A 23,313-nucleotide genomic window follows, 5' to 3' on the forward strand; every position below is an offset into this window, starting at 1 on the left:
CTAACCATTTGATTGCTGATTTAGTGTATTACTAGATGTTTCAAAATAAGCTGATCCTGAAAACATCACTTACTATTGGTCAACTAATCTACCCTAAAAATAATTCTTTTATTTCAGTAAATAAAATCAAACTGTTTGGAAAGTCAGAATTCTGTGAGTCACCATGCTTCCAAGAATTTTTGTTTCTTTTTTAAAAACTTTAATGCCCCTGATAACAGACAGTGCCAGAGTTTGGGATTTCTGAATTACGTACCTTACAAGCGCATGCATAACAATAATATTTTCAACAAAAGTATGTCATTTTATGTTAAGCAACATAATGATACTTCCTTCAAATCTGCTTAGGAAATTGATCAAGGAAGGATAGAGAAGTAAAAAAGATATGAGCCAAATAACTTTTTGGGTAGGGAGAAATAAAATTGTCCTTATTTTTAACAGGGCTTCATTTATAATCAAAATTGGTACACACAAACATCCTTTAAAAATGCAATAGTTAATGATCAAATGTTAATCAGCTTTTTGTCAACCATTGTGTATCATGTAAATATCTTTTATACTCCCTATTTTCAGTAAATGTAGAACACTCCTGTGTTGGTTAATAGTATCTACATGGTGTTCTGCATGGAAAGCAGCATCACCCCAAGGCAAGAACAACTGCTGGAAACCTTGCAAGGAGTATATCACATGGAACTGACTAATGCTTGGGACAGAACTGCGGTTAGATCTGGCTGTCACGGCAGAATTTTAAAAGACAGAGATAGAAACGTAGAAAATTCAAGATCTAGAAAACGATAAATAAATTTACAAACAAATCAAAACTGTAATGCTATTAATAACAATAATAATAACAAACAGTATGTATGTATTATTACTATTTAGCATATTTTTACTGCTGCTTATACTTTGACTTTTTTATAAAAAATTTAGCGTTCTCAAGATCTTGAATTTCCAACACATCTGTCTCTGTCTCTCAAAATTCTGCCATGATTGCCACACCTAACTGCAATTCCATCCCAAGCATTAGTCGGTTCCATGTGATGCACTCATTGCCAGGTTTCCAGCAATTGTTCTTGCGTTGGGGTGATGCTTTCCATGCATGCAACAGAAATTTAAAAATAGATGTATACATACGTGTTCTTTTCTGACAGTTATTATTAACAAAAAGTTTGTGTTCTGAAGGATTTGACGCCATAGGTCGAAAGAAAAGGGATTTTAGTTTCTATCCGCAAACCAAGGTCAGTCGAAATAAATTTATTAACTACTAGCGAGCACCCGATATGTTAGAAATGATGGGAGTTTAACACAGCATAAAACTTCAGTATGGACTACCTACTTGTTGGTATAAGCTGACCCATGTACTGAGGTTATAAAGAAAAATTTCATATTTGACAATTATCATATCTGGTTGCATTTGGATTGTATTTAGGTTTATCTGATTTGTATTTTATTACATTTTGGTTGTATCTGAGTAAAGAGTCCCGCCCATGTTCATACCAATTACCATTTCCTCTGCAAAGCACCTTCATCAAGTCTGCTTGTCGCTTCCATCTGAAAGAAACTTTGTCTGGCAAAAGCTAAGCCTTGCCAAACAACAAAAGAAACATCACACAAAAGACATATATTATTATATATAGTTCATTCGACGATCACATCAGTCTTTCTTGGTCCACCAAGATAGCTTGGAAAGGGATGCAACTCGCCCAACAACACCGCCATCTTGAAAATGTTGAGCTGCGGTCTATCGCATTCTTTCACAGGAACAACCTGCGTCTGTTTTCCTAGTTTAAGTTCAAAAACCAGGATATGTCTTCAGGTACCTGTACAAACTTAAAAGTTTAGTAATAAATCACGAGACCGCGAAAATTTACACCTTTGAAAATCGACAGATTCCACGCCATGATGCGGGTTCAACCGACCTGTCAATCAGCAAGCTGTTGTCACCCATCCATGGTATGAGATGGCTTCCTTCGTCGATAGCGCGTGCCTTTTCGTCATCTCTAAATAGCTTGCATGCATATCCAAAAACAAAAAGTTCTTCTTTTGTGTATTTGTCATCAACAGTCTCGTTGCTCTTCGCCTGGTACATCCATTGACTCGCCATCTTGTTTCCGGTCTTACTCATTGTACTGGAGGGGTAGTCCATTGGCAACAATTTCCGCTTCATATTTCCCAATGTTTGTTAAATCCTCTTCCTCATGGTTAAAGAGAAATTCCCTTCCTTTTATCATATTTATATATTCTGCATTCTTTGATGCATGATTCTCTGAAGTGAATTAATTATGCTGGACATTCTCAAATTATACAAAATCTCTACACCCCTATTCGAAAAATTTATGTCCCGCATCATTTCCGATACGATGGAGTTCGCCGAGGTGGAAGTAGTACTTACACCAAGCCTTTTGAGCTTCATAAATGAAGCCCTTTCTTGTGGTTGCCTCCGAGACGATGTAAAAAAGACTATTCTAGAATATACAAAGTCAGCGGATGTGAAAACTATCAAAGTAAAAGATGTTAAAATTCTTCATAAAGAAATAAATGATATTCGGTGTTCAACAGGTACGGACCCTGATCTAACTAACGTCTCTAATGATAATGCATAAGCATTGTCGGAAATATCTGTCTACTAATACCACCTAACCCATTTCAGGGGCTCTTGTAACTGATTTTAAGAATGAAGGAAAAAGTGAATCCTCCCCATGTTGAAAAGAAAAACTGATTAATGTCACATTAATTGAGCATCATATTGTCACCGTCTATTTAATACCTTGTTTAATCAGTACATTCTTAATTTAGTTGTAAACAGTAATAGTGAGTTCACACATCCATCAGTTTGTAAAACCTGTTTGATTAATGCCGTTATAAATATAGAACTTTGTTGTCACTTTATAGTTTACTGAATTTAATAGTTCTAAAACAAAATATAATGCTGACTTTAAATAACTTTTGTGATCTTTGGTTACACATGAGTCATTTTCTCCATTTATACTGCAGTACAAAAGTGTTATTATACTATATAAGAGTCAGTATAATAAAATCGATATTCAGATATCAAGCTTTTAGTGGAATAAGGATGAACTTTAAATTTGCAAACTTTACATAATTTTCAATGGGTAGAATAAAAATAAAATTAGGTGACATACTTGTTGTTCTTTGTAGGAATGGTTTTCTGTAAGACCATACTCATGGGGCTTATAGCAAGCCAATATCAGGAATGGTTTTCTGTAGGATTGTACTCATGAGGCTTATAGCAAGCCTCTATCAGGAATGGTTTCCTATAGGATTGTACTCATGGGGCTTATAGTAAGCGTCTGTCAGGAATGGTTTCCTGTAGGATTGTACTCATGGGGCTTATAGCAAGCCTCTATCAGGAATGGTTTCCTATAGGATTGTACTCATGGGGCTTATAGCAAGCATCTGTCAGGAATGGTTTTCTGTAGGACTGGACTCGTGGGGCATATAGCAAGCCTCTACCAGGAATCGTTTTCTGTAGGACTGTACTCATGGGGCTTATAGCAAGGCTGTACCAGGAATGGTTTTCTGTAGGACTGTACTCGTAGGGCTTACAGCAAGCCTCCATCAGGAATGGTTTCATTTAGGATTGTACTCAATGAACTTATAGCAAGCTTCTATCAGGAATCATTTTCTGTAGGACTTTACTCATGGAGCTTATAGCAAGCCTCTATCAGGAATCATTTTCTGTAAGACTGTACTCTTGGGGCTTATAGCAAGCCTTTATCAGGAATCGTTTTCTGTAGGACTGTACTCATGGGGCTCATAGCAAGCCTCTACCAGGAATCATTTTCTGTAGGACTGTACTCATGGAGCTTATAGCAAGCTTCCATCAAGAATGGTTTTCTGAAGGACTATTTTCATGGGGCTTATAGCAAGCCTCTATCAGGAATCGTTTTCTGTAGGACTGTACTCATGATGCTCATTGCAAGCCCTTACCAGGAATTGTTTTCAGTAGGATTGTACTCATGGGGCTTATCGCAAGCCCTTACCAGGAATGGTTTTCTGTAGGACTGTACTCATGGGCCTTATAGCAAGCCCTTACCAGGAATGGTTTTCTGTAGGACTGTACTCATGGAGCTTATAGCAAGCTTCCATCAAGAACGGTTTTCTGTAGGACTGTACTCATGGGGCTTATAGCAAGCTCTTACAAGGAATGGTTTTCTGTAGGACTGTACTCATGGGGCTTATAGCAAGCCTTTACCAGGAATCGTTTTCTGTAGGACTGTACTCATGGGGCTTATAGCCAGCTTCCATCAAGAATGGTTTTCAATGGGACTGTACTCATCAAGTTTGAAATAAACCTATATACAGACTGGTTTACCATAGGATCATACTTGTGAGGTATACAGTCATTGCCTTTATGCTCTGGTGTAAGATTGTACTTACAAGGCTTGTAGTAAGCTTCTGTCGCTAATGCTTTGCTGCTGACATGGATTCCTGGAAATTGCTTATTTAAAATGCATGCAAAAGAAGATTGAAAAAAGCACTTATTTCACATAGAACCAGAATATAAATTTTGTTGATATATTAAGTCAAGGATGAAGCATTTTCTTTTTGTTTTGTTGTTGTTGTGGACTTAATGCCATTTTTCAGCACATGATAGACTATATTTGGTGGCCAGTTACAGTATATATGGAAGCAGAAGAACCCAGAGAAGAAACACCAACCCATGGGAAGCCACTGGCAAGCTTTCTCACATACCCACATTGGCCGAGTGGGGGACTTGAATACCCCATGGACAGAGGTGAGATGTCGGTGATCTGTAAAGGCTTTAGACCACTCACTTGCACAGTGAAGATTATATATTCATGCAATATTTTTAGATCAGAAAATGCATTTCTTTTATGGCCTATGGACTTTCTAATATTTGTGTAACATTTAATTTTGTTACTCTATTGTTAGCATAAAATTTGACTACATGTAAAAGAAGGCCTTTCATCTTCTTCTTTGTATGTATGTATATTATGTAAAAAAATATATATATATATATATATATATATATATATATATATATATATATTTGAATTACAGCTTTTAATTTGGTAGCAGAGTATCAACTTCTGTAGAGACTTTTCACACAGCTAATCTGTGTAGTTATTGTAGCAAAGACCATCTGCACCACAAGCAAAGTCCAAATATTCTGAAAGATCTTGCATCAAGTTTAGATTCTGGATTACACTCACGTTTGTAGTGATACTATTACTACTACTACTACTAACAGTAATAACTTTATTTCAAGTTGGTAACACATGTAACTGATCTCCCAGATTTCCTTTGAGTTTGGCTGGTACACTTTGTTGAGAGAGATGCATTCAGAAATTGTGCTGATCTTTCACTACTTTGTAATACCATTTGGAAAAGTAGTTTTAAGTATATTGAAGTGGATAAGCATCATGACCAAATATTTCTCTTTTGGTGCTATTAATCAGTCTTACAGTCAGCTCGGGTAATAAGCATTATGAAAGAATATTTCTCTATTTCTGCATGAGGTTCTTCTGAAAGTATGCAGGACGAGGTATAAACTTTTGGGTAATATCTTGATCAGAGGTAAATGCATTTTTGTTTTCTCTGATTATACTGCTCTACAAGATATTTTCTCTGATTGTATTGCTACACATGAGTCATTTTCTCCATTTATACTGCTACACAATATTCTTTTAGAAATCAGGTACCCTGCATAACGTGGGAATAACTTTCCACATATCGGGTACATGCGGAGGTCTTGCTTGGATTTTAAAACTAGGAGTCCAGGACTCCCATTTTGGTAAAAATAGGAGTCCCACCAGCAAAAGTTGTAGTCCCCTGCCAGAAAACTATGCAAATTAGAAGAACTATTGGTTGCCATTGAGTTTAATTTCTACATTCTTTTTAACATTGACATAGCTCTTGTTTGTCCACCAGAGTGAGACTCAGTTTTGTCAATCCAAATAAGGTCTTATTTCAAGCACTAAGCTAGGCATCACATTTTTCTAACACTTGACTACTGTCTCATCTGAACTTTCAGTTCTAGCAACTTTAGCTCTCTTCTGAATCTCATTACTGTTTTACTTCAAAATACTATCCAAATTTGTGAATGTCATTTTGTCTAAGTCTCAACATGTCTTGATTCCAAGGTCATGTGCACTGATTATACTGCTACACTTAGAAATGAACACAATTATGAAAGATAAAGTTGTTTATTTGATGTACTCTTATAAATGAACACAAGTACATCTCTGGGTCAACCACTCTGGTGGCCTAATGGTTAGATCCTCTGCCTCAGATGCGGGAGGTCGTTAGTTTGATCCCCGGTAGAGTCATACCAAAGACTTACAAAAATGGTACTAACAGCTGCATCACTTGGTGCTCAGCATTAAGAGTTTAGTGTTAGGACTGGTCGACCTGGTGTCAGGATAATGTGACTGGGTGGGACATCATGCTACATGCCTGCGGCATGATGCCCCAGTGCTAGAAATCACTATAAACTGCCACATGGCAGACATCTTAGCAATATGACTGAAAAAATGTTAAAGCCACATTAAAAATCCAAATCACACACACAAACACTTACATCTCTGGGTCTTTCTGCCTTTGAATTTAATCACTGTAAATATCAGTATATTTTCCCACCCAGCTGCCAGTCAAAGCCTTTGATGAACTTGCCACCCAGCTATTGCATCGTGTTCTTCTGATGTACTCTTATAATGGCAACATATACATCAGGGATTCTTTCAGCCACTGAATTCTGTCATTGTAAATATCAGCACATTTTTCCACCCTGCCACCAGTCAAAGTCTTTGAACTTGCTGCCCAGTTATTTTGTTGTGTTCTTTTGATGTACTCTTATAAAGACAACACGTACATCAAGGGGTCTTTCAACCACTGAATTCTGTTGTTGTAAATATCAGCAAAACTAACTGATCAGTAAATTTTCTCACTAAGCAGGTGGCTGAAGCAGGACTGGCAAGTCTTTGAAGTTTGCCACCCACCTATTATGTGTGTATGGAGGACTCTCGCCGAAGTGATTTTGTGTGTCCCAGATATAAAAAAAATGTGTGTCCAAATATGCATGATAAAGCATTTCCGTGACATCTCACATGGTGTGAATAGTCTTGGAAATAAGGTGTACCATTTATAATGGGAATAACTTTCCACATATCAGGTACACAGTGTGAATAGCCTTTCCAAATGAGGTACACAGTGGATAAGTAATTAGCCTTGGTTTCATTTTATCAGGTGAGTTCTTGACATTTTTAGGGGGCATATGTGTGAATATTGAATAAGCATGCATTATTTCCATCTAGCTTGAAAAATATAAGTTCTCTTGTACAAATTTCCATGAATCACTTTAATTTCTTTTCAATTTTAATTTCAGACCAACCAAAGGTTTACCTTCATGAAATGCTGGAAGGAAGTGATCTACACATTCCAGAAATTAAATGTCATCCAAGAGTACGTAAAAACCTTTCCCTATTTTGCAAATGTGACTTCTGAGACTTCAAGTGGTCATGTCCAATGTTATTCAATATTCAGTCTGCGGAAAGCTCTCTGGATATATTTAATTCTCCTGGACACAAATTGCCATAGATTTGGCCTTGAATTTACACAATATTTACTACATGAATCATGATGATATTCATCTTTACAAAATAATAGCAAGCTAGCTGCCTAGCTTCAGGATTTTACAAGCAAGCTGGCTGTCAAGCTTCAGGATTTTAAAAACAAGCTGGCTGCCAAGCTTCAGGATTTTACAAGCAAGCTAGCTGCCTAGCTTCAGGATTTTACAAGCAAGCTGGCTGCCTAGCTTAAGGATTTTTAAAGCCAGCTAGCTGCCAAGCTTCAGGATTTTACAAGCAAGCTAGCTGCCTAGCTTCAGGATTTTACAAGCAAGCTAGCTGCCAAGCTTCAGGATTTTACAGGCAACTTACACAACTACCCACCTACCTGTCTATAAAGGTCATCCAAGAACATGTCCATACTGACATTTATGAACAGGTGATGATTTTAGACAGGTCGGTATGTTGTAATTTATGTATTAGTGAGACATGAAGTGTATGACCTTAATGCACATTTGCAGTTATATAGGGGTGACCACTGTGACAGTTTTGATTCTACCTCTGTTTATCATGTTGATATGATGCAACCTTGTCTGTCGATCTGTCATATTTTTTTATCAAGTTTTATGTTTATTTCAGTCCTCAGATGTCATCTTTCTGTTGTAATTGTCAATATTTCTGCATTGAAAAATGTATTGTTTTATCCAGGTTCTGTAATAATTATATTACATCTTTTCCCCAGGATTCAGATCTTGAAGCACAGATAAAAAAAAGTTAAAAGTACAACAATAAGCTGACAACCAAATAAATGAACATAATATATGTGTTCATACAATCCATGGGTTGTTTATTTTATGTAAGCAACTTTATGAGAAACGATATCTTTATAGAATGAAAATATTCATGACGTACATCCAGTCTCGTAATGTAGAAAGGTTTTAGTGATATGTAGGGGCATCAGAACGTAGCCCCTTTTGTTGAGTTCAACTCAGTGAAATGTGAGGCATAGTTGTCACTTTTCTGCCAGCAGCAATGGTAATAGCTGTGTGAAGGTTTGGTGAAAGTTTTTCATTGACCTGTGTCTTGCATGTTGTCATAAGGTCAAGGTTGCAGCAAGTAATACAGTAGGTCAGTGTCTTATTTCCTTATCCAGGCTGGCGCTGTTTTATTCTGACAGATATGTTCATAAACTTTACCCAGGTCCACACCTTATTATAAAAGTCTTGTTTTTAGCTCAAAGGCCCAGATTAAAGCAGGCATATTATGTGTCATTTACATCACTCCCGTTTCCTGTTGTTGTTTTTAAACAGAATCCTTGCAGTGAGGATTAATCAAATTCGACTTGAGATACACAAATGAAATTTAGCACTCATACTTGTATTTATGTGTAGATGGCCTGTTTAGACTTTGAGGCCATTAAATTTTTTTGTTTTTTACACATTTTTTTTTAAACTTTTGGGGCTTAGACTTTTTGGGCAAAAGGCTTATCAGCAATATTAAGTACAAAAATGCTAGAGAGAATTGAAATTTGATGGGCATATTTGTATTTATTCATATATTATCTGATTAGATTTGGGTGTCATTACAGAAAATATTCAGATTTTTACCCATTTTTGTTTCTTCTTTTGGACATAGGCCATTATTTTGGGATGAAAGCAGTGTCAGCACAATTAAGCAATGACAGACAATTCAATTTTGCATGCTAGTTTATATGCATATTTAGATGTCCTGATTAGATTCACATGCTTTTTTCTTCATTTTAAGGACTCTGTAGGTACTTGTGGCTGAAGGGTGCAGGTTCTAATCATACCATTGGATCAGCCCAGGTCAGCTACCATGATGATTCCTTGGGCAAGGAACTTGACTCCAATTACCCTTGGCACTAAATAAACTACTCATGTTGATGTGCTATAAAAATGCCATACCAAACCAAATCTTTCCTTCATGATTCCTGTTCACAATGAAATATGATTCCAATTCCCAATGAGATAATGATTTCATTTCATCAATGAAATGTGTAAAATGTTGCACAATGTGACATGTTCAGTTATTAGTAAAACCTTTCAAATCTTACAAATATATGCCAGTACAATACAGGAAAACATATTTTAACACATATGAAATGAATTATCTGTTGGTAAGAAATTAATTCCTATTGCTACTAAAGCATAGTCCGTATGTTGTAATAGGGATATGTTGTAAGAGGTTTTTTAATATTCATGTTTTCATGTCCAAACACATAAGATAAAATGGACTGTTATTGTGAGTCACCTTACAGTGAGTGACCACTGTACCATATATTCTTCCATGTATATTGCCCCCACTCAGAGATTTGGCATCACAAACTGCTTTCAGATCTTGGTCTAAGCCAAAGGAATGGAGTGGACTAGAACTGGCCATTGCATTATGCTGATACGTGTCAATGCTGTTTACATTTGTGTGTGCATTTATATACACCATAAATACCATAATAGTTACTTTAATGGTGTTTTTTTTGTTTTGTTTTTTAATATATAGAATCCAATACTTGAAGCTCGAATTAAAAGACTACAAGCACAGCAAGAAAACAGGGAGTACAGAAAAATGGTCCGAAATGTGCAGTCAAAGGTAATCAGAGCATATTCTTATTGACAAGTGAAATAACATCTGATATCAATTTCTGATGATCTTGTGTTTGTGTATGTGTGTCTGTGTTAGTGTCTGTGTATGTGTGTCTGTGTTTGTCAGTGTTAGTGTATGTGTATCTGTGTTAGTGTCTGTGTCGGCATGATTCAGTCTAGAGCTCTTTCCTCCAAAAGTGCAAGCTTCTTTGCATTTTGCAGGTTACTGATATAAGTCACAATATGCAGTGTTTTCCCTGGATCCTGTGCTCTTTGAGATGATCTGTAATGGGATCTTTGAAATTTGCATCAGTTAGATTTCTTTGGAAATTTAGCACGGGTATTTTCACGTGGGAGAACCAGATAGAAAGGTATCCTATCATCAACATAATAAAAAATATTGTCTATACAACTAGATGTATCCTTGAAAGTTGACATATCCCAAAAGTTTATATATCATTGAAGCTGATATATCCTGCAAAGTTAATATATCCTTGAAGTTGATATGCCCCTGATGTTGACATGTTCCTAAAGTTGATATGTCTCTGAAGTTGATGTATTATTCAGTTGATACGTTCCTGATGTTGACATGTTCTTGAAGTTGATATGCCCCCGATGTTGACATGTTCTGAAAGTTGATATGTCTCTGAAGTTGATGTATTCTTCAGTTGATATGCCCCCGATGTTGACATGTTCTTGAAGTTGATATGCTCCTGATGTTTACATGTTCTTAAAACTGATACGGTGAATTATTTTTAATTTTCTTGAGGTACCAATTTTTTGGGATCTCAGTGCGGCATTAGACCACAAATTTCAAGACTGAATGAGCAGTGATCTTTCTATGAAAGCAAAGGGATTGTATCTTCCCCAATTCACAGGTTTAAGTGCTAACAAAATTTGTCATTTTCCCCTAAAACACAGAAATTGACGTCTGTGAAAATACATTTATTGACATTATACCCATGAAGTTGATAATCACAGTGAAAGCTATAAACAAATCTAAATGGACTAGTTGATTTCATTTATTATAAGAGTTCATTTAAAATCAAAACTGAATGGACTAGTTGATTTGATTTTTGTAATAGAGTTCATTCAAAACCAAACCTGAATGGATGAGTTGATTTCATTTATTATAATAGAACTTATTTATAACCAAATCTGAATGGACTAGTTTATTTCATTTATTATAATGGGTTTCATTTATAACTAAACTTGAATGGACTGGTTGATCTAATTTGTTATAATAGAGCAAATACTCAGAAAATACCACAAATAATTTAACAATAAAATTAAACCTTGTTAAAAATGAGTTCCTTTGCATATTCCTATGCAAATTGTTAAATTTCTTTCACTTTTTGTACGTAGCATATTTAATTTAAATCAGTTTAATATTTCATGATTTATTTTCTTGCAGACAAATGATTTTGTTGCTGTTGGAAATGATTGTAAGTAGCAAACATCAGCATTTTCTCTTTTTGGTGATAATTTTATGTTGAGTCTGCAGATTTTTAGAGATTTTTTTCCTTTTGAATTCAAAGCCATTGTGCAATCAGTAATTTTACTATTTCATGATCATCGTCATCCATCCTATCAGAAATTTGGATTTTCTTGCTTATTCAAATGTATTGAAGTCAAAACTGCAAGACATATTTTTATGTCAGTAAAATCAAGCAGGTTTATCATGATGTCATGCCAGAAATTGGTTGAGAAGTTTAAAGAATGTTCTTTATATAAAATTGATTCTATATTTTAAGTACTTGACTGTTTAACTGTTTTATTTTATGTACTTTCTAATGAAAAAAATCTTGTAAGTCAAATATTTACTTTTGTATTAAAGGTTTTATCATTCTGAAAAATTTAGCAATTGTTTTATTGCTGCCTCATTGATAAAGGTAAATACTACTGTGAAAGAAAGAATGCAGTTTTTGCACAGTAACATTAGTTCAGCATCATATACCAGGATCAGACTTTGTGGATTGCTGGGAGGGGGGTGCAGTTGTGATCAAACTTGACTGTAATCATTTTGGCATGAAAACCTTATTTGAATAAATGATGCTAATCTGCCATCACGGCATCAAACAAATAATAATTTTATAGTCTATCTAATTAAGGGTGAATGCAAAATACAGTACTAAATGTTTTGAGATGCACCAGTTCGCAAGTAAATGGATTTAATTTCTTTCCATTAATAATTTCAGAAACTTCAACTTGGATATTATACTTCAGAATTAACTATTTACTTTTATCTTCATAATCTATTTAATTTCCTACTGACAAAATATCATAAGAACTCTTAGTGCAAGGATACTATTAGGTGTTTCCTCACCAGAACATGCGTTGTACAGTTTCCAAACATTTTGCATGGCTTGGTTTAAAGAAAATCCTTCTCAGTTTTAGGTTCAAAATGTAGCTCATGGTCATTGACTGAAAATTGAAAAATGGTTTCTGCACAATAACTTGGGCTCTCCATAATCTGCAGTTACGAAGCTCATTGGCTAGTTGTCACTTATAAGGAAGAACCCAACTAACTTTGGAGCCAAGAGATCATAGGTCTGAATCTGAAAGAATAAAATGGTTTCTGCACAATAACATTAGTCCTATGTCACTAAAATGGACAAAACTTTGTGGATGGCATGCACTTAGGGCAAGGAAGAAGCCCTTTAATTTTGGATTTTAATGGTCCAAAGTCATTGTCACTGACGAAAAAAAGAAAAATGACTGGTGCAAAGAAATGTCATTGATTTAACGTAGTGGGCTGTTAAATATGGTGGAGAAGTGTAATGTGTAGTAGATAGTACAGTAAAACCTGTCTTAAGGGACAACTGCTTTGAGAGACCATAATCTCTATGCACAGATTTAATGATTACATAATGTTATGACCTGTTATGAGAGACCAGTTGTCTTGAGAGACCATTATTTTTTGGCAGAAGAGGTGGTCTTTCAAGACAGGTTCTACTGTATTCTTGTTTATGTATTGCCAGAAAACTTAGTAAATATTACGTTCATCACCAGAAGATGCACATACCAACAAATCACTTTAAAGCTCAAAGTATTTTAGAGTTATTGCCCATTTTATCTTACCATATTTGCCGGTCTAAAAGTTGATACTTTTTGACCAGAAAATCAGAGCTTGGTCATATATTCTGAATCAACTTTTATATGGATGTAACAAAAAAATTTCCAAAAGTACAAAAAAATAATGTGATCAAATATATTTCATTTTGGGGAAGAGATCATGTATAAAAGAATATAGGACCCCAAATTGAGATAGATTTTATAGCAATTACATGATCGTCATTGTTAAAAATGAATGTATATCAAGTGTAATGTCAATAAAGCAGCATGAACTAGTAATATAAGTTGCTTAAATTTGATAACATCTACGTGCATTAGAGTTGACAAGTAAGAAGATAAATAACCATGGCAAAGACAGGTATTCCATCACATTTTTCTTCTTGAACCTCATGATCAGATAAAACTTATGTCCCAGTATGATAGAGTGAGAAAGAGGTGTCTTGACGATTGTAGTCTGTATTGTTTACTTACCTAATGATTTTGATCCTACTCATGTACAAGTGCAATACTATATTCCATTATCAATTACTACCACTGGGGAAGTAATTCTGTTTAGTTGTAGTTTCCACATCCATTGTCTAAGAACCGTATATGGCTTTGTAGTAGTAATTACATGCTAATTAAATGTGTTACAGTGGTAGTCAGGTTTTCCAAGCTAACACCTGTTTGAGGTCAAGATTCATTACACCAGATCAGATTAGGGAGGCTACCAAAAGGAAAGTTAGGCTAACCATAGAGTATCATGAATCTGGTACTGCATAATTAAAAGAAATGCCAGGTGGTTACTCTTGTGAATTTCTCAGATAGTGACATCTTTTGAACTTGCACGAGCAAAGGTAAAGAAAACAATTGCCACCCAAGTAAAGGAAGAGCAAATGCACTTTTTTAAAAATCTTATTTGTTGGGAATGGAGAAGCCATTGTACTTGCAAAGTAAATGAGCATGCAAAATGGTCATTCTTGGGATTTAACCTAACTGGAGTCTATATGAATATAAACACTGTAAATCTTAAAACTTTCAAGGAATATGGTATGTATTTCAGTAGTTTATTTTTACTGTTTTAATTTATTAATGTTTTCTCTATTTGACAAATGCTTCAGCCAAACAGGGGCAGCAAGGTACAAAATAGCACAAAGATGAAATCTCTCTCTCTCTCTCTCATATTAGGCCATATTTTATTTTGATCACAAGGTGCAAGAAGAAAAATTATATGGAATACATATGCCTCTCTCTCTCTCTCTCTCTCTCTCTCTCTCTCTCTTCAAAATAAAAACTGGAAAAAGCATGATAGCATCAATTATTCAATTTCCTTGTTGCTGGTAATCTGAAATAGCATACAGTGATACCTTTAATATTCATGACCAGAAGTTACTATAATTTAATTCCACCAGCATCGCCAATTTTCTCCTCTCTGTAACTCAATACATTTTCAGGTCAGCATCATTATATGTACCTTAAAGTACATAATGCATTTAAAATACTTTGTGTGAACAAATTAGGTACTTTTAATTACAAGTATAAATGAAAAAACTGAACAATTGGTTAATTTGTTATACTTCTATACTGATTCAGTGGACACTTCACCCATAATTAAAAGCAGAAGAATTTAAATTTTTGAAAGTAATTCATTTTAAATCAACCTTTATTTTTATGATTACTTATTTTGATTTCAGGATTTTTCTCACCTTTGAACAATTTCTTTTACAGATAAGGAACTAAATAGGCAGCTGATAACAATCATCAACTTTGTTTTGACAGTTGGGGGATCGTTTGCCTTCGGATACAAGGCCACGGAGTATGCTTTTGGATCTGTGGGAGATACATTTCTACTGGTCAGGTTCAGTTCATGATATTGCTTACATTAATTATGTTTTGTACCTATTTAATTTGACTTATTTAATATGGCATTTAATGTGACTACTGGGTCAGTAGTTTCCTATTGCACGCTAAGAATGGACTTGTTTATCCGTTTTCATTAACTTACATGGTTATTCTTAGATGTACCAGACTGAACTTGCATAAATCCCACTCTGCTTTTGAATAATATTCAGACTGTAGCCAAAATGTATAAGGCACCTTCAGGATGGAAAAGTATTTGTTTGGTTGAAGGAGGAAATATGGAATATGTAAATGAAATAAAGAGAAGGGACAAGTCAACCCTGGCTATATTTGAGACCTTTTACTTACAGGAGGTTACCATTATGATAAGTTGCACTATAATGCTATAAATTTACAGGACTGGGGTATGTAATAATACACAATTAGAATGACTTTTGTTTTGCTCCAAGTTGGTTCAGAGAACTTATTTGCACAATGCGCAATTAAGGGATTGCATACTAAACACATCATTTCGAAAAATCTTCTGAATGCATGAACATTTTGAATAGTATTTTCAAGTCCTACCTGTTATTTCTTCATTAAATACCACTATTCAGAAAAGTCGATGTTCAAATGGAGGAATTCCTACCCACCCAACCAACTTGAATCTTAAGTTGTAAAATAGATCATGCATTTGAGAAGACGTAGGAAGTCTACTTGGCCTGATTGTCTCAGCACATCCATACACACATAAAACATGTATGTTCTTTCAACCAAAATGGAACAAAACAAGTATAATGTTGAGAATTTTTGAAACATTTTTAAATAAAAAAATTTTTTATTGTCTCTGTAATAGGTTGACCATTTGGTTGGGGTACCATCCCGAAGTCACCTTACAACTGACATAGCCTAGTGACAATAAATATAGTGTAGGATAAAAAAATTAAATAAACATACACACACATGCACACATTCATGTATTACCCAATCTCTTTTTTGACAATTAAAAATATACAGCATCTTGGTGACACACTGTACACGATAACATGATGCTATTAAACATGTATTTTAGTTAAGCACATCATTCTAGTTACTGTGGAATAATTATTCCCACTGTTCCCAAATCTTTCCTTTCAAATTTTATTGCAATATTTTTTTCCAGAATATAGTGATCTTTAAGAAAAACTTTTAAACCATCTAATCTAGGCATATCCCCTTTTATGTTACATATATAGATGTAATATTTGGCAAAAAGAAAGCACCATTACAGATCACTGCCATCTCACCTCTGTCTGCGTGGGTTCGAGTCACCGATTCGGCCAATGTGGGTATGTGAGAATGCTTGCCAGTAGCTTCTCGTGGGTCGGTGGTTCTTTCCAGGATTTTCACGGGTTCTTCCTCCACCATTAATACTAGCCACCATGTATAGCCTATTGTGTGCTGAAAAATGGCATTAAACCCTACAACAGCAAAAAGAAAGCAAAAATAAAAAGGTTGTTCATATAATCCATCTCTACTTGTATCTCCCAATATATGGCATCTTTATTCACTTTCTTCTGAATCAAAAGGATCGCTTTATTCCACAGTTTGATTATCACATTACATTCCCAAAACATACATTTATCAGTGTACTGATAATTTTATTTTATACAGAGAATTCAGTGGTAAAATTCTGTGAGTAACACAGAATTGAAAATGTTGTAATTTTGGTTTTCTTATTTTAAAAACAAGTATATGTCATGCCATAATTCTGTGTTCACATTGAAAATTTCATTCTATTTATTTTCACTAGTTGGTTTAACACCCTTTTTAAAAAATAAATTGTAATAGTCTTTACATCCTTTATTGTTATCAAATACAGTTTCTAAATGGAAAGGAATAAATTGTCTGACCTGTGTCAATTTGCCAAACTGTAACTTTTTACACAAGGACTTTACACACTGAATTATCCCATTTAAGACAATGAAATTCATATTAAGACCATATGTAGCTTTAAAGCTATCAAAGAAAAACACACAAAATTCATGTTCCACACATGATTACTATATCCTGGTCACTTTTAATCCATCCTATATCTATAATCGACTTAAAAATGTACACTGGTCTTAGTTTGTACCTGCTTTAAAGATAATAACTAGCTTAGTCAGTTGCTCAACTTGCCAAGATCAGAAAGACTGTCAGCTTATGTCAGAAGCCTGTGTGATGAACAGAAAATGAAAAAGAGGCTATATATGGCTATTGACACATCAACCAAAACTCCACCTGCCTTTTTAATTTTGTTTTGAATATTGAAAGAGCCCTGATCCTAATGAAAACAAATCTAACTTGTATCTCTTCTTAAAGATGAACCTTATTCTTCAGAGGTAGGTTTAATTCACAGGCAAATAGCTGAATATATATAACTATAACTGGCAAAAAAAGATGACTTCCATTTCAGTTTCGATGACACAACTACTTTTGCCACCATCTGGCAAATAAGTTGTGTTTCAGCTGTCTTTTCTAATGATAAAAACTGCCTGAATATTGAATATGACATATTGGCACCTTTGAGTTGCACTGTCAACATGGCTGGAGATACAAGTACAAGTGATATAAGAAATGGTACATGTTGATTCAAATGATTTTTCTTTGTCAGAAAAGTGTCTTCCTCATAAAGCAAAATATTCAGTTTGCATTGGCTGAATGGTCAATGTCATTATGCTCAAGTGATTGCTTAAGGCAGGGAGAAACTATTGTTTTCTTAGGAAAACACCTGGCCACTGACTATGGAAAGCAGTTGATTGTTACATAAGGACAATTATATAAGAAATTGGATTGGGAGGGGTGAATGGTTATTGTGAACAGGTGACTGCTGGGTAAAGGTGTCTGTTAGGACAGGTTCAGCTGTTTTTACAAAGATACAGAAGTAAATACGGTTGATTTTTTTGGGTAAACTTCCAAGAGTGTTTTAGTTTTTTTTACAGTTTTGTCAAGATTACAAACCATAGCTATCAACTTAAATTTACTATTACTGGTAAAACATCATTTGCAAGATTACCATAATTTGGGTCTTGTTCTGGAAGTTATATTCATTTGCTGATGTATGTTATTCTAGTTCGCAGGTGATAAAACCATAGTTCGTCATATAAAATTCCTTTATAAAACATTAATTGTTTCCTTTTCTTCCAGCAAATGGTTGTGGGATTGATTCTGGCGACAGTTGTCTTTATTGCTGACATGTACTTCCTGATCAAGTCCTTTTCATAGCATTTGCAAAGTCAATAAGAGGTGTTTGAACTCCCATACCATCAAGTGTAACTCATCTGAGTTTGAAAACAGTTGTAAATTTATAAAGTTAATTTTAACTATTTGATGCTTGTTTTAAGTTTTTAAATAGTTTAAAATTGTCAGTATTTCAGTGACTCTAGATGTCAGTTTTTTAATGTACACCATATGTGATATTTGCCGGTCTACAGGTCGATACTTTCTGACCAGAAAATCTGGGCTTTGTCTTATGCTCTGAATCAACCTCTTTATGGATTATGTCCTTCAAATCACTTAATTGTATGTTATGTAATTTTAAGTATATTAGAAAAAAAATTGTTCTCCAAAAGTACAAGAAGTAATGTGTGAAATAATTATCATTTTGGGAGAGATCATGTATGAACAAATGTAGGACCCAACACTGAGAAAGATTTTAACATATTTACATGATTGTCAGTGTTAATTTTATGTACATCAGACATATTTACATGATTGTCAGTGTTAATTTTATGTACATCAGATGTAATTGTGCTAAAGCAGCATGCAGTAGTAATATACATTGTTTAAATTTGCGTTCATATATGTGCATTAGAACAGAAAGCATAACCATGACGACAGATATTACGTCCCATTTTTCTTCTTGCACCTCACGATCAAATAAAATATGCCCTGATATGAGAAGATGGATCAGCATGATTGTAATCTGTAGTATTTAGTTATGTGACGATTGTGATCTTACTCGTGTACAAGGCTATACCATATTCCATTATCATTTGATACCAATCAGTAAACAGTTCCTTTAGTTTTAGTTACAATATCCATTGACCCAAGAACCACATGGCTTTGCAGTGTTATTTACATGCTAATTAAATATGCTAGAGCTGTGGCCAGTTCATCTAAGCATGCCTGTTTAACAACAAGATCAGGCAAACCAGATCAAATTTATGAGGTTACCAATAAGGAAACGAGGCCACCCATAGGATATTGTGAATGCAGTACAGTGTAATGAAAGGAAATGCCTGGTGCTTATTCATGAAAGTTTCTCAAGCAGTGACACCTTTTGTACTTACAGACAGACTTATCAGCAGTTTAAAGTAACTAGCATGATCAAGATCAAAACCAAATGCTGCCAAACCTTCAGGAAGAGTATGCAGACATACTTGTAAAGGATAATCTTATTTGTTGAGAATGGAGAAGTTGTTATACTTGCAAAGAAAATAACTTAGCATGGTACATGTTCATTCTTGGGATTTAAACTGAATAGTGTCTGTGTGGATGTAAATACTGTGAATATTTAAACTTTGAAACTGGAGTATGGTCTGTATTTTAATAGTTTCCATTTCCTATTTATTACTGTTTTCTCTGTTTGACAAACAGGAACAGTAAGGTACCAAATAGCATGAAGAAGGGTTGAAATCTCTCTCATATCGGGGCATATTTTATTTTGATCACAAGGTGCAAGAAGACAAATGCAGTGGAATACATATACTTCCCTCTCTCACATTTCAAAAGAAAAATGGAGAAAAGGCATTTTAGCATCAGTGGTACAATTTGCCTGTTGCTGGTACTCTGAAATAGCATCAGTGATACAATTTCCCTGTTAGCTTAAACCATATTTATTTGAGAAACTTTGTCAGACGCAACAATCAACTTATGATTTGGGGGATTCAGCAGAAAGCATAAGCTTATTAGCATTGTCTCCCCAGCTGTAACAAGAAAGAAAATATAACATCAAGATCTCAATGCCAGTACCAATGGTTTTACAGAAAATACGCACACACTTACGTACAAAGCATAACAATGAATAGAAACTAATTAATTCTGATTCAAATAATTGTGAGTTCAGTCAATTAAATAAATCTCTTAGTCATCCTAATATAATTTTGCACAGCTAGAAATAAAGTTGTGACACAATTTCCCAGTTGCTGGTAATCTGAAATAGCATACAGTAATACCATTAATATTCATGAAACCAGAAGTTACATTAATTTCATTCCACACAGCAGCACAAATTTTATCCTATCTGCCATTAAGATAATTTTCAGGTCAGCATCATTGAATGTAGATAAAAGTATACAGTTCATTTAAAATACTTCATGCGAAATGAATTAGGAACTTTTAATAACATTTAATGATGCTGACCTGAAAATCTGCTGAGTTGCAGATATGATAAAATTCATCTTGCAATGCTGTATGGAACCAAGTGAAAAAGACGAAGCCGAGGAATTGATCTGGCCTCATTTTATACTCAGCATTGACTTATATATGGATGATGGATTGAATAATTTTACAAATTTTGCAAATTTGACTCTGCATCAGCTAATAGGCTGACAAAGATAGTACACGTTGATATTGAATACTATTATGGAATGGTGTAAAGTATACATGCTGTCATGGAATGGTGTAAAGATTACATGCTGTTATTGAATGGTATAAAGATGATGTGCTGTTTAAATGGTGTACAGTATACATGCTGCTATTGAATGGTGTACAGTATACATGCTGCTATTGAATGATGTACAGTATACATGCTGTTATTGAATGGTGTACAGTATACATGCTGCTATTGAATGGTGTACAGTATACATGCTATTATTGAATGGTGTACAGTATACATGCTATTATTGAATGGTATACAGAATACATGTTATTGAATGGTGTACATTTTACATGTTGTTATTGAATGGTGTACATTTTACATGCTGTTATTGAGTGTAGTTATGATGAAAATTACTTACATCTTCTGTAAAATGGGACTAAAACTTTGTTCAAAGAAACTTCTGATCTTTTCTCATTTTGTTCTTGAGGTTGTCATGTTTTCTTAGGGTAATATATTGTACAAGTCTGTGTTTCATACCATTAAGCTGTAAGGATCGTTACAGTCCAAAATAACATGGTTTATTTTCAGTTGGTTTATGAGCAAATAGGGAAAATAACCCACACTCAGAATCATTTTTGTCTTTCCTGCAACTGGTGACAGAAAGATATCACTTTTCTCAGTGACAGGATTGTCATTAACAATTTTAAGCTCCAATTTTAAAGTGTTTGAAAGTGGCATTTCTTTTGCACCATTTGCTGTATTTAACTGTATCATTGGGAGTGAATGTTGCTCTATGTACTAAAATTTGTATCTCACATGCATGCATAAGCAAAAGACAATTAATTTTGAAGATAAATTGTTTTGCAGTCCAATCCTGGAATAGTTGTCTTATTTAATGCTGTACTCCAGAAAGCCAGCATAGCCCCTAGTAATGTCCATCCATCAATATTTTAACTTCTACTATATAACTTTAGTTGGAATTGTTGGATTTTGCTAAATTATTTGTGGCTTTATCATGATGAAACCTCTAAAGGTTCCAATTTTCATCTCTTCATTTCCTCATTTAAAAGAGTTATGGCCCCTTTATTGCCTCTCCTCCTGACTTTGGCATCATAACATTACCAAGGTTTATTAGATTTAACCAAATTTGTCATGTAGCTTTATAGTGTTGTTGTTATTGTTATAGGGTTTAACACCATTTTTCATTGCAAGACAGGCTGTACACAGCGGCCAGTATAAATTGTGGATGGAAAACCCCGGAAAGAACCACCAACCCATGAGAAGCTACCGGCAAGCTTTCTCAATATAGTGACAGCCCTTGAATGAGTTCAGTATTCAGCATTGCATGACATCATTAGGACTTTTGTTTCTGCCACATTACTTTACCAAGACTTTTGGATTTCAAGTAAATTTTGCATGCAGATTTAAATTGATGACAATTTAAAAGAGTTCAATTTCATGGAGTCGACATCTTTTCTCTTTCCTTTTTTTTTGTCTGCAGTTAACTTGAATAAGGAATGTTGAATATGAACCAAATTTAGCATGCATCTTTATACTAACAAGTGGTTTGAATGAGTTTGCTTTCTAGCATTCCACACGTTCATCTATAGGAGTTATGGTTCCTGAATGACCAACTAACTATGTTTTCTGAAGCATTACTTTACCAAAGGTTGCTTGATTTCATAAACATTTTGCTTGTAGCTTTATCTTGACAAGACCTTGAATTGGTCGAATTTCCAAAATTATATGACAATGTTTATTGGAGTTATAGACAGCATTAAAAATAGCAGTCTGTCCGGAATATTCAAAACAGCAACTTTCAGGATATACCAGTTTTAAGCACTAGTTAAGGTCCTTGATTATCTTGCAATCTGAGTTTGGTCTCTGCATCATTTTTTATATATAAAGGTTTCAGTTAGTAAGCAGCTTTATAAAGATGATAGCTTAAATATATTCAATTTCCATCACTCCACAGTAGCTATTAGAAGAATTGTGCCACCAGATTGCCTGCTCTCTACACTTTGGTTTCGCAGCATGTTCTGATTTTAACAATATTTATTTATTGTGTATACATTTATTTTTGTGGTTATCAGTTTTTATGGCTTTGTAAACAAATGACTTTTGTTGGTATGAAATCCAAACAATTCTACATAATATACTTTAAATGTATCTTGTTTATATTCTTTCTGTCTTCATTGATGTCAAGGTGAAAGCCATTTACTTGGCAGTTTCTTTTGGTTTTTTTTTGCATCTCCCTACTGTTTTGCTCTCGCAACCACTTCTTGTATTTAGCTACCATCCATATGCATGTTATCTTGCAGTAATGCTCTGCATTTATACTTTTATGAGGGTTTTTTATATCACTTTTCACTTTTATACACTGGCTTGGAAAAGTGCATGGCATATATGGTTCACTCTTTTGGTCCAGACATTTTTCCAGCCATCAGTGCCCATTGTCTTGGCTATAATTCCCATATTACTTCAGTATTCACACAGAACTTGCATACTGGGTGCATCTTGGGACACACTTGTGTTATGCACTAAAACTGGCTTGCTCTGACCTATTTTCCAGAAACAGCTGGCTAGTAGGAATTTTTAGTGGTGGAGAAATTTTAGCCATATAATGGTCTCCAAGTGAGATCACACAATTAAATCCTGTTAAAATGTACCTCTTTTACTATTATAATCTGGTCCAAGTCACAGTCACTGA

At 34.6% G+C, this 23,313-nt stretch overlaps 2 protein-coding genes across 4 annotated transcripts in view; one reads left to right on the top strand and one right to left on the bottom strand.

Annotated features, from left to right (window-relative positions):
• Positions 1 to 2,112, bottom strand: part of LOC149777514 (splicing factor, suppressor of white-apricot homolog) — a 60,506-nt gene extending 58,394 nt beyond the window's left edge. The window contains exon 1 of one of the 2 annotated variants that reach the window (XM_089942100.1): positions 1,917 to 2,112. In XM_089942100.1, coding sequence (XP_089798226.1) covers positions 1,917 to 2,101 — 185 coding nt within the window. In that variant the 5' untranslated portion in view covers positions 2,102 to 2,112. Of the gene's footprint in view, positions 1 to 1,870 lie in introns of both variants that reach the window. The other variant, XM_089942101.1, reaches the window with a different exon arrangement.
• Positions 1,066 to 22,777, top strand: LOC149777515 (vacuolar ATPase assembly protein VMA12-like). Of its 2 annotated transcripts, none has more exons than XM_089942103.1 (6): positions 1,066 to 1,813; positions 7,367 to 7,443; positions 10,065 to 10,154; positions 11,562 to 11,592; positions 14,930 to 15,054; positions 18,209 to 22,777. In XM_089942103.1, exons 1-6 carry the CDS (start codon positions 1,804 to 1,806, stop codon positions 18,284 to 18,286), a joined length of 411 nt encoding a protein of 136 aa, XP_089798229.1. In that variant the 5' UTR covers positions 1,066 to 1,803; the 3' UTR covers positions 18,287 to 22,777. The 2 variants fall into 2 exon arrangements, with proteins under 2 accessions (XP_089798229.1, XP_089798228.1); XM_089942102.1 differs by lacking the exon at positions 1,066 to 1,813 and adding an exon at positions 2,356 to 2,556.
• The last annotated feature ends 536 nt before the right edge of the window (positions 22,778 to 23,313 follow it).

The sequence above is a fragment of the Sinohyriopsis cumingii genome, chromosome 18 (genome assembly GCF_028554795.1).
Source record: "Sinohyriopsis cumingii isolate HCF-2022 chromosome 18, ASM2855479v2, whole genome shotgun sequence".
Lineage (NCBI taxonomy): Eukaryota > Metazoa > Mollusca > Bivalvia > Unionida > Unionidae > Sinohyriopsis > Sinohyriopsis cumingii.

What these genes read in the sequence shown, in the direction of transcription:
- LOC149777515 (XM_089942102.1), top strand. Translation starts at nt 2,358, where the DNA reads ATGGAGTTCGCCGAGGTGGAAGTAGTACTTACACCAAGCCTTTTGAGC. An exon ending in TGATATTCGGTGTTCAACAG is followed by an intron (nt 2,557 to 7,366) that starts GTACGGACCCTG and finishes TTTTAATTTCAG; the next exon opens with ACCAACCAAAGGTTTACCTT. An exon ending in AAATTAAATGTCATCCAAGA is followed by an intron (nt 7,444 to 10,064) that starts GTACGTAAAAAC and finishes TTTAATATATAG; the next exon opens with AATCCAATACTTGAAGCTCG.